This window comes from Hemicordylus capensis, chromosome 3 (assembly GCF_027244095.1).
Source record: "Hemicordylus capensis ecotype Gifberg chromosome 3, rHemCap1.1.pri, whole genome shotgun sequence".
Classification (NCBI taxonomy): domain Eukaryota; kingdom Metazoa; phylum Chordata; class Lepidosauria; order Squamata; family Cordylidae; genus Hemicordylus; species Hemicordylus capensis.
The window spans coordinates 100,345,484-100,360,634 of NC_069659.1; the positions used below are offsets into that span (position 1 = coordinate 100,345,484).

The 15,151-nt window shown below is 43.8% G+C and overlaps 1 protein-coding gene across 3 annotated transcripts in view; it reads right to left on the reverse strand.

Annotated features, from left to right (window-relative positions):
• The window catches only part of USP9X (ubiquitin specific peptidase 9 X-linked), a 192,346-nt gene that overhangs the window by 42,081 nt on the left and 135,114 nt on the right, over positions 1-15,151 (reverse strand). For all 3 annotated transcript variants that reach the window (XM_053310945.1, XM_053310946.1, XM_053310947.1), the window contains exons 25-27: positions 8,261-8,386; positions 5,571-5,737; positions 1,952-2,060 (exon numbers count right to left, since the gene is read on the reverse strand). In XM_053310945.1, coding sequence (XP_053166920.1) covers positions 1,952-2,060; positions 5,571-5,737; positions 8,261-8,386 — 402 coding nt within the window. The remainder of the gene's footprint in view (positions 1-1,951; positions 2,061-5,570; positions 5,738-8,260; positions 8,387-15,151) is intronic.

Below are 15,151 nucleotides of genomic sequence, written 5' to 3' on the forward strand. Positions count from 1 at the left end.
CCCTCCCTGGCTTCTCCAAGATAGGGCTTAGAGAGATTCCTGCCTGCAACCTTGGAGAAGCCACTGCCAGTCCGTGAAGACAATACTGATCTAGATAGACCAATGGTCTGACTCAGTATATGGCAGTTTCCTATGTTACTATGTTGTTTTACAGGTAGGTTCCAGTCCTTGACCACATTAAACTGAAACATCAAAAACATCCAGACTAACACTGCAGAACACACTGAGAAACATTTCACATATGCAAAGGGGAGGAATTATTTTAATCAACCTCCACGGAAGATGAATAAATTTCCCAAAAAATGCGGGAAAAGTCTTCCATTGGAAAAGCATGGGAAATGATGCCTTCCAAGAAACGTTTGCACTTTTTTCCAGGTAGTTTTACAGACAGGAAGTCCAGACCTGCACAGATTGATGAAGAAACCAACAAGCTATACTGTATTGTTTCAGTAAGAGTCAGATTTCCACAAAACTTGCTAAAGAAATTGGAAAACAAAACAAATTGCACTAGAAATGGTCATTTGTCTATCTTATTCAATTTCTTAGAATTCGTCTTTTTCAGCAGCAACACTATTACATAATCAAAATAAAGCAGCTCTACTGGTCATCAACTACCAACGAGTGAGGGAAAAGCTGCATGGTCATTTTGTGGTGCAGGAGAAATGCTAGCAAACTGCAAGCCTGTTTTAATAGATAGTGAGTGAGTGAGTGAGTGAGTGAGCAAGCAAGCATTGGACAAGTGTGATTTTCCTTGCACCATTGACATGTTAAGTCCATAAATAGGAGACAAAGGAAGGGCAGTACAAATATGAAGAATAAAAGTCTTCTTTTAGAAGAAGGAGGAGGAGGAGGTGGGGGGGAAGAACGAAGAAGAAGATGGTGGTGGTGTAAGGGAAGTCCAAAAGGAGGATTAAGACAAGAAATGGAAAATAAATAGGTTGAAGAAAAGGCAAAAAGACAGAAAAAAGGGTGAAGGAATAAAAGGCATAAAGAGAGAAAAAGGGCCAAGGAAATAACAGTAAGGGCTCTTGAAGAGTGGATTTCTGGAGCAAAGGCAGAACAAAAGTAACTGTGTGGGAGTTTTCCCCTCCACTGACTCTTAAAGGCTTGCATAATTTGAATAATCCTGCCTCATGACCAAGGCACGCAAATGGCCAGTGTGCATGTGCAGTGGCCTTCAAAATGGCTGCTGTGAGCTGGGAGAGGGCTGGAAAAGTCCGCAAGAAGACCAGGGAGAGGCTGGTGGTGGTGGGGCTTCTGAGATTCTCCCACAGTTGAGGCAGCATCCCCCCCCAACCGACGACCCAGACCCGGTGGTGAGTTTAAATTTTTTTAAAAACAACTTCTCAACCCCCCAGCTGGTTGTTCTGGGGTGGGGGGGACATGCTCGGTCTGGTTCAAGTCCGGTCTCCAGCTGAACCAGGCCAACTGGTTTTGTGCACAGTCCTCTGTTGCCAGATTTGGCTTTTTAAAAGCCAAATTTTGGGTTGCGGTCTATTTGACTCACGAGTATACCCCTTAGGTAATTAATCTCTCTCTTAAGTTCAATGTCCATTTCATACAGGGAAGTGACCCAACTACTCCTTTGCAGAGTTGCAGTCAATCAAAGCTTACCAGTATATATGAACAGAGCAACACAGATAAATGTGTGAATGCCACAAGTGTATCTACACAGTTTCCATGCTATTTCTTGCACTCAAATGCTACTCATGTAGGAGATTCATGTTGTGAATAATTCTCAGAATGGAAAGCAATTTAAATAACACAACTTGGAAAGTTAAATCATATCTTAATCTGTACATTTCATATATTGATTTTTTAACTGCACTGAGCTATTAGAAAAGTGGTCTATAAGTATGGTAAGTGGAAAAAGTCTCTGAATCAGCAATTTCTTTAAAAATTAATACAACAGACAGTAAAAGCTCAAACAATGAAGTCTTAAATGCCTTACCCCTAGTACTGTAAATAACAGAGTTATAAAGAAAAGAAGAGGTCTCTGCCCCATACAACATCTGGTAGCCATTAAGAAGAATTGCTCCTGTGCCATCTGCCGAACAGTTCTGAAAACGTTTGAAAAAGAAACATTTCTCTTAAACACAGATAATTTGTGAACAAAACTAACCTTTAAATATACAATAAATAAAGCATGTTATGCAACTCCAGGTGGGTGGCCAAAGGAGTGAGTTTCAACAATTATTTAAGGGCCTGGGAGACAGGCACCCTTACAGCGTGCCAGTGCCACTTGAAGAGGAGGGATACAGAGGAAGGACCAGAGACTACAACAGCACAGCCATGGCCTGGACCCTGCCTGGCCTAGTGAGAGACAGAGAGTGAGTGCCTGCATATCTGTCTCTCTATTCCACTCCAGTGAAGATGCCAGAAAGAGCCCTTCCCCGCACCCGGTCAGATTATAGAATTTAAGAGTTCTTTAAATAGGGCCTAGTTTGGGGATGGGAGGATTAGTAAGAGAGTAGGTATGGTTTTGGGTTAGAGAGACCACAGTAATCCTCTGACCTTCCCCTTCTCTTTGACTTACCCCATTGTTGCTCTCTCCCCTCCAAAAAAGTCCTCCCTCAATAAAGACTGCTTCTTTATTTGGGGGAATTAAATTTTTCTAATGTCTGTGAGTGGACTACCGTGCTATAGATAGTTGTGTGTGTGGCACACACAGAATAGACCACCCCGACCCTACATAACACTTTAAAAAATATCTGCCTTAAAGGCGCGTCTTCTCTCCCTCCACCCCATCAGAATTAGACTTTGATTTTTAAAGATCCCAGAAGAATATGAAAGAGAAACAGGAGCAGAGTGGCAAGGCAAAGGGAATGGTGACGCTGCTGAGCATGGTGGACGATGGCAAGGGGTCCCCAAGTCACCCCCGCTGATGTGGTTTGGGGCAGGCTCTCCTTCACAGAGGTGCCAGGTCCCGCACCTCACCACCTATGGCAGCTGAGATAGAAGTAGCAGGTAGGTCGTCCCCTGTCAGGGAAGAAGCTCTTCCTGTGGCAGTGGAGAAGGTGTCTTCATCAGCTGCTAGCCCAGCCAGGTCACTCTCTCCATCCTCCCCAATCCCCATTGGCAGTGTGACCCCCACCCTCGTCTGAGACTGAATAGGAGGATCCGGAGGAAGTCCTCGTCCTCCTCAGAGGCAGTGGTGGCCCAGAATGAGCCAGCAGCCCCACAAGTACCACCACCACAGAAACGGACCCAGAACGATAGCAACATAGTGTGGGACCACTTTGAGCTCCGCCCTGGTGACCAAGGATGTGTGAACTGGCTTGAAGTTGAGCCAGTTCGCCATCAAACTGGGCTGAACCCTCAAGCTGGATTGTGCCCAGTTTGGCTCAACCTCAAATCGAACACGCTGGGCCGGCTCTGAGCGTGCGCTCGTTTCCAGGGTTATCTTGGCACTTGAGCCATTCTTTGTTGCCAGGAACAGCTTGTGTGCCCAGACAGCAATGCTGAAACAAAATTTGCCCGCCACTCTTCTGCTTAATAAAACGATAAATGAGCTCCACACCATGCTACTACTGAGAAAGCAAGCGCCTTGGCATATTGGCTGAGGACTGGAGTGGTGGATCGACTCAAGACACACATGGGTGAATCAGCAGAGCATGTTTTGTCCTGCCTATCTGACCCAAGAATGAAAGGCAAAGCTGTCATTCCTACCCAGCTGCCCTGGTGGACGAAATGCCTGGATGAAGAGGTCAAATGAGCTGAGGCGAGGAGGCTGGCACAACCAGGAGAAGATACTGGAGTGCCTACTGCTAGTGTGCAGTACACCCTTAGCAGGAGGTGTCACCACCGCTTCCCAGTCCAGTGGCGTGGTGTCCCCAGCTGGGTCAAGGAAGCCAGTAGTTCCGCCTCAGTGTTCCACCTAGTGGTTCATGGAGAAATTCCTTGGTGCCTTGCCAGGGATATGGGAGCCGCCTACCCTGCTGTAATTGCAGAAGCCAGAGGCAGGCCGGGAGATGAAACCAATCCAGTTTGGGGCAACATGTTGCCGGATGGTTCTTCTTGTGCCCGCCAACCAGCATCCAGAGCGAGAGGATGTTCTCCATGGCCGGGGACACGTTGACATCCTGTAGTGCATATGTGGATGCTGACTGGGTGGAGCACCTGGTCTTCCTGAAGGGCAGTGATTCGTGGTCACCCCCACCCACTGCAACACCACTGGCAGCTCACCCCACCCTGGCCAACCCTAAAACAAGATGTGTCATAGTATGCCTATGTAAACAGCTTTATCAGGAGTTTGGGATTCATCTCCCATTCGTGTTGCTGCAGTACCTGAGTCCTGCTCAACGCATCCATTGTTTATGACTGTCATGGGATCACTATCCAGATCAGATTGTGAAGAGCTCCAAAAGGATCTCTCCAAACTGGGTGAGTGGGCGACAAAATGGCAAATGCAGTTCAATTTTGGCAAGTGTCAAGTAATGCACATTGGGACAAAAAACCCCAACTTTACATACACACTGATGGGATCTGAGCTGTCGGTGACTGACCGGGAGAGGGTTCTTGGGGTCGTGGTGGACAGCTCATTGAAAATGTCGACTCAATGTGTGATAGCTGTGAAAAAGGCCAATTCTATGCTACAGATCATTAGGAAGGGGACTGATAACTTCATGAAGGAAAGTTCTATCAATGGCTACTACTCTGAGGGCTATAGTCCACATCCAGCCTCAGGATGCCTCTGAATACCAGTTGCAGGGGAGTAACAGCAAGAGGGGAGAATGTCCTCAGCTCCTGACACTACCTTAAATGTCACTATTTTAAATCAATCATCAGTAAGGAGAGAAAAACCCTTTTGCTCCCATGACCTAAAGCAAGAAAGGGATTGTGCATTAAGATACTGAATGACCTAAGTGGACAGTTTAAGATAGTTTAACTAGGAGCTGTAGAACTTGACACCAAGAGGCTTCCGCACAGGTGCAGAACCCATTCTAATGTATTCAATGGATCACAACCCAGATCAATTGTTAACAATAATTATAATTATACACCACCGGCAACTTCCATTGCCATACTCTCCTTTCAAGAAAGCAACCCCAAAGATTACATCAGTACAGACTTCTTGCTACTTGCATACAACTACTGAAGCAATACTGCAGATGCCCCAATTCCTTAATACATTTCTCTCTTCCCAAATATGAATAACCTCTTTCACTGTCCACTCGTATTTTTTAAGTTTCTGGCATGGTGTTCTGGCTGAGTGGCAGAAATGACTGCCCGCACCCATGGCAGGTTCTCAGCTTAAGGTAGTGCAACTCACTATCTTCAGGGACAAAATGGAGTGTGTTTTGATGTGCAAAAAGGTGTTGAATACCAGCCTGATACTGCTAATAGCTGCTATGAAATATACTGGTAGATAGTCACAATGCACTCTCAGATTTATCATTACAAACTAGGCTGACATAAAATACAAAAGAAATCACAGCCTAACAAGCTGTCCTTTGAACTACTGTATGTTGGCAGGCAGCCACCACATCAACCTACCTGCAACCATCACATCAACCTACTGATGAGGAATAAACAAAACTGAGATTTTAAAAAGAGCTGAAATCACTTACTTGCTGTGACAATGTAACAACAAATCAATGATAAATGTCTGCCATGCTTTCTCTTTACTAAGAGCATCCAATGCTGTTGGAATCAAGGCAAAACAAAGGGTCATTGCTTCGAGTGCTTCACAGCAAACTTGCTCATCTTCTGCATCTGGTTCATTGCCTGCATTTGTCTGTAAAATTAACCAGAAACAAGCAACATAAAATGGCTATGGGAAGAGCAATCCATGGCTATCTAATTTATTTCCTTCAAATACCAACCAATACTGGGAATATATATGCTGTTATATACAGAAATTTAAAATGGTATGCCTGAGTTAAACCCACAATTGGACCTGGTTTTTTAAAATGGGATTGGGCTGTAAGACTGCACTCACCTCCACGTGCAAATTCTCCTTGTCCCAATTTAACAGGAACATATAATTTGCATCCAGCCAATTGAAAATAAAATGCCAGTTCTCAAAATCTAAAACCAGGTAGAAGAGGTAGGGAGAATGTGTGCAGTACTTTTGACCCCTCAGTCCTAGTTTAGGTCTAAATTGGACCTTTAAGAATTAACAGGGCTTTGAATTTAATGCTCTGAACTTGGAGTATTCTCTACACCAGGGATTATCAATGTTGGGTCCCCAGATGTTATTGGACTTCAACTCCCATAATCCCCAGTCCCAGTGGCCTTTAGTTGGGGATTATGGGAGTTCAAGTCCAATAACATCTGGGGACCCAACGTTGAGAATCCCTGCTCTACGCCACTAGAACGTTGGCCTGATTAACAACTTGTCACATCTGAAAGATGATAAAACAGCGGCATAATAGCAGTAAATTCAGACAAGAGGGACCGGAGGAAAATTAAGGCCCCAAATTACACTAGCAGTCTCAACAAGCAGTTGACACTTGCAGTCATATTTCCTATTTGCATAGTAGCACAGCTATAACAGAAACAACAGTTATAGCGCAAACAAAGGAAAGACATACAGGATGCTACAATTCTAGATCATTTGGAAAAAGCCTCAAATATATTCTATGCCACACTGACACACAAGTTAAATTAGAGGGTGTAGAAGTAAAGTGACTCAAGCCATCAAGTTTATCCTGTGTTAGAAGAATATATGCTAATTTAAAATATTTGAAACCTTATTAAAAAAACTTTTTAATATGCAATTAAAAATATATTTATATACCATTTTCCAACAAAAGTTTCTGAAGTGGTTTACACAGAGAAATAATAAATAAATAAGATAGATCCCTGTCCCCAAAGGGCTCACAATCTAACCCCACCCCAACACACACACATGATAGACACCAGCAACAGTCTGGAGATATTGTGCAGGGCGTTAATAGGGCCAGTTATTCTCCCCCTGCTAAATAAAGAGAATCACCATGTTAAAAAGGTGCCTCTTTGCCAAGTTAGCAGGGGATCCAAGTTAGCAGAGGATAAAAAATCAAGTAAATTAAATCAAATAATTTAAATAAACTTTTAACTAAAATTACTGATCACTAGCTGATCCCGCACAGACCATCTGTGTGCTAGAGCACTCAGTCGCCGCTCGCCTGTTCCTCTCCCCACCCGCTCGCCGCTCACCTGTTCTTTCCCCACGCTCCTCCCCCACCCGCTCGCCCGGCAGCTGTGGGTCCAGGGTCACATTGGGGCGCATTCAATCTGCCATTTGGCTAGCAGGTGGGCCTGGAGAAGGAGCCTGTGCCGCCCTCTCTGCCGCCTGCTCGGCTGGTCTCCTAGTGAGGACGGCGGCCATGGTTGGTCTACCTGCCCATTTTCTTTCTCCACCTGGCCAACTGCTGCCACTGCCCACTGCTTCCTTCCCCGTCCCCACCTGCCCACCCGTTCAACTTTTTTTGCGACCACCTGCTACTTTCTCCCCACTGTCGCTGCTTTCTCTCCCCCACCCCCAATTTCCTCTTCCCTTCTGGATAGTTCGCTCATGAACTCTCGCGAGAGCTGCCATACATGGGATTAGTGACAGGTACGTCTTAGAGGGAGAAATAAATAAATAAATAAATAAATATGCGCTTTAAAGCAATTACATACATTTTATATGTGTAAATTTATTAGTTTTTACTTAGTAGTATTCTACTCATAAAATGTCATGAAACAACTATCAGACAGTTGAAAATGCCCATATTGTTGTAGGCTGCCACCCTGATCCCAAACACTTATTCATTATTTATCATATTTTTGTACTACCTGATATTTACATCTCTAGGTGGTGTACAAAATTTGTAAATGTTGTACATTTGTAAGCAAATCCCCTAATGTTCAATGTATGGATGTCAGTTGGGTCCAGGGGTGGGCAAGAATTTTCTCCATGCACACCTTCATAAGGCTTCTGTTAAAAATGCATAAATACGTTCAACTGATCAATTGCTATCCTCAGTAGTCAGCACTGTAGCTTTAACTCTAGATAGAGACATGAGATTGTAAAAGGATTTGAGATAGCTACAAAGTTATGCTTGAATTATTTAACCTTTACAATATTTTCTTGATAAGGTTTGAAATTGACAAGACTTCATCTCTACCACCAAAGTGACTTATCAAAAACTGAGAGCCATTAATGAAAATTTAAAAAACTGTACTAAAATGTTTACCATTTGTAAAGAAGCCACTTCAAATCTGAATTTCTTAGCATGGTTCTTCCTGTCAAAGTTTAGTTTGAGATAAAACGCTGCTTAAGATTTCTTACCTTTTCATAAATTTTACTAATATCCTCATTGGAGCTGAATACCAGCTGTACTGATCCACATCCTGAAGCCCAAACAATTTTTTGTACTGCTCTAATGACACATATATCAGGGATGTACTTTGAAGCCTGAAAACAGAAACACAGAGAATCATTCAAATATAATTAGAAATTTATTTATTTTTTACATAAGAGCCAGTGTGGCATAATGGTTAGTGTCTCAAATTAGGAGCAGGGAGATCCACATTCAAATCAGCTACTCAACCATGAACCTCACTAAGTATCCTTGAACCAGTCACCATCTCTTAGCCTAACGTATTTCACAAGTTGTGAAGATGACATTGGGATGAAACAAGTGATCTCTCACTTTTTGGAGAAAGAGCAGAGAAGTATCTAGCCTTGTATCTAAAGAGGTCCTTCTGCAAGTAAAAAGCCTATGCATTAATGGAAGGCCTGTTTCTCAGTAAGTAAGCAACTAACACAGCAGCTTCTTTCTGCTCAATGATAAAGCCCTATACCAAGACCAATTCAGGAATTGGTTGGTTGTGCAGTTTCAACCCTGCTTATGTTGTCTTGTTCAAACTGTGTCTTCACAGTTCCTGCTTTTCATGAGTGCTACTAAAAAGGAGCATTGGTTACTTATCGTGAAGGCTTCTTCTTGCTGCTGGATTTGACATCTCGTGTGGGGTCATCCCTCCCATGTGAGTGCAAGTACTCTCTCAATAGAACAGAGTGCTCCCACCCGGGATTATCAGCTGATAATACTGGATGGGAGCGCTCTGGTCTATTGAGGAGAGAGTATTTGTTGTACTACTCTTCTTCTGAAAGCAGGCTATGTTGAACAATAAATGTCCATCTTATAATGCCTCAAACATTGATAGAGATGTTGCTGCTTTACAAATCTGCGAAAAAGGGGCATCAGTGGAGAATGCTGTTGTTGTTGCAGCTGCCCTTGTAGAATAAGCAGAAATATGAAGAGGAATTGGCAGCTTTAAATTTTTTAGGCCAACAAAATGCAAGCGTTGATCCACCTGGCTACAGTGGATATGGAAACCTTTTGACCCATGCAAATAGGTAAATAGGCAACAAATAAGGCACCAGAAGCCCAAAAAGGTTCAATATACCTGATGCAGACCCTCAAGCATTTCTGCACATCCAGCTTGTGCCAAGCACATTCCAATGGATGACTAGGCTTGAGACAGAAAGAGAGTAATACATTATCTTGAGATTAGTGAAAAACAGATGGAGCCTTAGGTGTGAAAGATAAGTCTGGAATCAAATGAGTCCAGACAAAAAAAAAATGCAGAGGTGCTTATTTACGGAAAGGGCTTGAAGTTCAGACACCCATCCGGCCGAAGTAACTGCCACAAGAAAAACCAGTTTAAATTACACAAGACGAAGCAGTATAGATTGGATGGGCTCAAAATGTGGGCCCTGTAGAGCCCGGAGGACAATGTGGAGGTTCCACATAGGAAAACAGTGCACCACAGGGGGAGCGAGCAGGGTAGCTCCCCTGATAAAAGTGGGGGAGGGTGAGCTTGCAAGCTTTGCATTGTTTGGCACTGCACAAGTCTTTCTGTGGCCTCCTGAACTGTGTTGAGAGTAGATTGAACACTTGCTGATTGAATCTCCATTCCACTGGATGGATCTCTATACAACTGAGCCAGTCTGCTTCTATGTTGAGAACTCCGCTCACATGATGTGCCCATAGAGTTGCTAGGTATTTCTCCAGCCACTGGAGAAGGAGAGTCGCTTCTTGATGTAATAACAACGATCTGGTCCCCCCTTGACAGCTGATGTGTGAAAAAATACATGCTTGTTCCTCAGCAGGTCTTGGAACCCTATTAAAGCAAGGCGGATAGCGCTCAGTTCCAGCCAACTGATGCTGTGTTTTCTTTCTACTGGAGTACACGTTCTCTGAGAGTTGAAGACAATGTGCTCCCCACCCCCTGGTACCAGTTGTCATGACGACTCCGGGTGCGTCTAAAAATTGCTTCCCTTGAGATAGGCAGTTCGGAAAGGTCCACCTGTTCAAGGACTGACAGAACTTTTTTGGGGGGGGTGTACTAACACCCTTATCTGGGCCTTTTGTGCTATGGCTTTCTGTTAAGGGAGCACAAACCACTGCAGGGGACGCAAGTGGAACCTGGCTCAGTCTACAGCATCTACCATAAGTCCTAGAAGACGTGCTAACATTAACAAGGGAACCCTGTTGTTGTAGGGAATGGAGAGAATTATTGCCAGCACTTTAAAAAAAAATATTAAGGAGATAAGGAGAAAAATAGTAACAGGATAAGTAAGGAACAAGAATAATTAAGGATTAATAGGTCCTTATTATATATAGATGAAAAACTTTTAGAGAACAGAAAAAGGCTGTCTCTGGAGCTGACACAGGACTAGAAGAACTGGGTGGGGTTTTCCTTCCCAGGCTCTGAAATCTGTCTAAATCCATCTGAAAGCAGATTCTACAGGTGAAACTCAGAAAATTAGAATATCGTGCAAAAGTCCATTAATTTCAGTAATGCAAATTAAAAGGTGAAACTGATATATGAGACAGACGCATTACATGCAAAGCGAGATAAGTCAAACCTTAATTTGTTATAATTGTGATGATCATGGCGTACAGCTCATGAAAACCCCAAATCCACAATCTCAGAAAATTAGAATATTACATGGAACCAAGAAGACAAGGATTGAAGAATAGAACAATATCGGACCTCTGAAAAGTATAAGCATGCATATGTATTCAGTACTTGGTTTGGGCCCCTTTTGCAGCAATTACTGCCTCAATGCGGCGTGGCATGGATGCTATCAGCCTGTGGCACTGATGAGGTGTTATGGAAGACCAGGATACTTCATTAGCGGCCTTCAGCAATTCTGCATTGTTTGGTCTCATGTCTCTCATCCTTCTCTTGGCAATGCCCCATAGATTCTCTATGGGGTCAGGTCAGGCGAGTTTGCTGGCCAATCAAGCACAGTACACTGTATACTTTTCAGAGGTCCAATATTGTTCTAGTCTTCAATCCTTGTCTTCTTGATTCCATGTAATATTCTAATTTTCTGAGATTGTGGATTTGGGGTTTTCATGAGCTGTATGCCATGATCATCACAATTATAACAAATTAAGGCTTGACTTATCTCGCTTTGCATGTAATGCCCCTGGTGGCGCAGTGGTAAAACTGCCGCCCTGTAACCAGAAGGTTACAAGTTCGATCCTGACCAGGGGCTCAAGGTTGACTCAGCCTTCCATCCTTCCGAGGTCGGTAAAATGAGTACCCAGAATGTTGGGGGCAATATGCTAAATCATTGTAAACCGCTTAGAGAGCTCTGGCTATAAAGCGGTATATAAATGTAAGTGCTATTGCTATTGCTATTGCTAATGCGTCTGTCTCATATATCAGTTTCACCTTTTAATTTGCATTACTGAAATTAATGGACTTTTGCACGATATTCTAATTTTCCGAGTTTCACCTGTATGCATTTGTCATTTGGGTCTTTCAGAGAAGACTCGCCATCATGGGGTAGCAATGAGCCAGAGAGCAAGGCCACCAAGGGAACACCCACAGTGGGTGTTTTAAAGAGATCAGAAGCTTCTTGCTGAAATGAGTAAAATTTATTAGCCACCTCCATGGACTTTCTATTAGATACTGTTAGTTGCCACTCCTGTTTCAAGTTATCAGTGAATGGTTCTGGAAATGGAAGTGCCAAATCATTACTTTTAGGTTTTGGAAAAACTAAAGCACAACTAAAGAGAGAGGCTGGGCATCAGCAGGAGACGTAGGTTGCAGTCCCAGGGTATTATTGGCCTTGGTCATAAGGGGGATGAAGTTCTATGGAATAAACAGCCTTTGGGAGGTGGCCAAGGCTTCTAGATCCTGGCCATCTGACCATTCACCCTCCTCATCAATAGGATCTAAGTCAATAGAAATTATTTTCACATCTGGATCCATGGGTAGTACAGGCCCAAGATTAGAAGATATTTTATCTAGCTCAGATGGGTTTGATGTGAGAGATTGTCTTCTTGGAGACCTACCCCACCCCACCCCCCAAGCGTTCAGAAGAGTGAACATTCTGATCTCCTGTTTTAACACCTTGACCAGAGAGTATGCATGTGTGTTTTCTTGGTCTTTTTGGGGGCTGGGGGGGAGGCTAGATGACTCAGAGGGGGAAGCATTGGGTTAAGATGACTGTTCTTTCCTGCGTCTCCTTTTCTTTTTAGATTTGGATTGGGCAATTTGTTGCAAGGAGAAGGAGAGAATATTTTGGAACCAAGATTGTTATGCTGCAGCATTTCAGGCAGCAATTCAGCTGGAAGGGGCTGGTGGGGAAGTGAATCCTGGTGAGAGGACATGGTGGAACACCTGATGTGCTCGGATCTCACTGTAATTCCTGTGGAGATGGGAACTGTGTTGGAGCGTCAGCCCTCCTCTACATAGTCCACTGTTTGCCCCTAAGTAGACAGCCTAGGGCAGGGGGAGGCATGGCCTTGCATGCAGGCAACCCCTGATGTTCCTGCCAACATTGGGACAGCCTGTAAAACGGTGGTTTGGCGCACGGCTGCTGCTGCAGATCCCACCCAGCTGGAAGTAGAGGTTGGCACCCTTTTGCACTGCTGTTGGAGGCTGAGAAGTAGGGATTGAGGCTATAGCCTGGTCCATGCCCTCCACTGGAGTCATTCCCCACAACACCACTTGGCTTCTCATCTCATGGCTAGCCAGCAGAAGACTGAGCGTGGCGCCTCAGTCTGCTCAGTCACTGCGTGTAGGCGGTTTCAGTGAAGCCGTGGGCAGCTGGCGTCCTGGTGTTCGGCTACATGGCAGCCGGAGCACCGTTCCCTCTAAGGTGTGCGCATGTGCGCATGTTTACACATTCTCTGAGGTCTGCTCAGTTAATTTTAGATCCCGCTCAGGTTGAATCAGGAAAGCCCCACTCTGAATGCATGTGTGCACACACTGCCTTGATACTGCCGCCCAGAACAAAACTCATTCCGCACACAGATGGAAAAAATGAGAGAACACTGCGTCGGAGGTGTTTCGCCCCCTCGGAACTAGGAGGGTTCTGAGCAGCATCGAAGGCTTCATCAGGATCGAAACAAGCAGGAGGGGAGGAACCAACAAAAGTATGAAGCAAGAGAAAAAAAGGGTGATTTTTGTTAAGGAGAGAAGAGAAACAAGGATAGCAGCAGGAGGAACAATGAGAGGTTGTTGGAAAACTGAGAAGGATAGGCTAATCTGATGGAGAGCAGAGTTCTGCCTACAAGAACTGGGCGGGGTTATCCTCCCCAGGCTCTTAAAGGCTTCTATTATTTGCATAGTCCTGGCTAGGAGCATATGGAAAGGATAACCCATTCATGAGATGTCCTCGGTATCCAGCACCAGAGAACGAAGCAAAGGACACACTGAAGACTAACACTAATTCCAGATAGTTGATGCAAAAATCCAATTCCAGACTGAGGGGCAATCATGTGAGGGCTGTAGTGTGAAGCCCAATCAGAGAGAAAGGTACTAATGATTATCCTAAGAAACTGAGTCACCACCTTGAAGGAAATAATTAGGAAACTAGAGTGGGATTGTCCCAATTGAGAAAGAGACAAATGCATAATAGAACACAGGATTTTAGATTGGAAATGGAAGGCCAGTGCAAAAATAATAAAGAAGCCATTCTTGTAGGAGATGCAATCAAAACCATGTAAGCAGGACCACAATCATGGTGGTAAACATCAAGCCAACGATAAGTTGTACCAGGCTGGGTCAAATGGTGAAGGAGTTCATGAATAGTGTAGAGAGGCAGGCCAATGTGAGGGCATGATTGTATGGGGGAAAGGCCTTCACAACAGATGAGACAGGAACTGCTCCTATGAAGTGGATGCATTTGGAGGGAAGAAATGAATATTTATTTTATTTTATTTTATTTTATTTATTTAACATATTTCTATACCACCCAAAACCCACGTCCCTGGGCAGTTTACAATTAAAATCATTTAAACATTAAAATCAATTAAACAATTTAAATCCTTAACATTAAATTCAGTTAAAACCCAAGTATTAAAAACTATAACTCTAACTAAAATCCTGGGTGAATAACTATGTCTTCAGTGCCTTTTTTAAAATTGCCAGAGATGGGGAGGCTCTTATTTCAACAGGAAGCACATTCCAAAGCCCAGAGGTAGCAACGGAGAAGGCCCATCCCCAAGTAGCTGCCAGATAAGCTGGCGGCAATTGCAGACAAACCTCTCCGGACAATCTTAACAGGTAATGGGGCTCATGGTGAAGAAGAAGTTCTCTTAAATATCCAGGGCCTAAACAGTTTAACTAATTGATAGTTAAAGCATCGCAGTTCAACAGGCAGAAACCTCTCTCTGTCCCTACTGATTGTGAAGGCTTCAAGCTGATCTCCATAGGTAGAAGCCTTTTATTGTTTACAGAGAGACCAAGATAGTGAAGGAGGTTGAGGGTGACCAATAGCCATGGAGTCTGCTTAGAGCCACAATCAGCCATGTTGCGGGAAGTATGTATTTGCTGCTGCCAAATACTTTGTTTTGCAAGATAGAAACCAAATTCTGCTTGACTGGGGAAAGTGGTAAAAGCAGAGTGTTAACTTTTCCCTCAGGAAATACTGGTAGAATGACATATAAGCTAGTAGTTTGCAATCCAAAATAAGAAGGTGATGAGCTTGAAGCCTTCACAATCAGTAGGGACAGAGAGAAGTTTCTGCCTGTTGAAGGACTGGAATGCTTTAACTATCACTGAATTAGGAACAGAATGCTGAAGAAGGAAAGAGAAGTTGTGTGTCAGGACAGAGCACTTATTTTCAAGACAATGGGAGGTAGAGATAATGGAGGAGGACTTGTCCAACTCTTAGCATCTAGACATTAGGAAGAATTTACTAACTGTA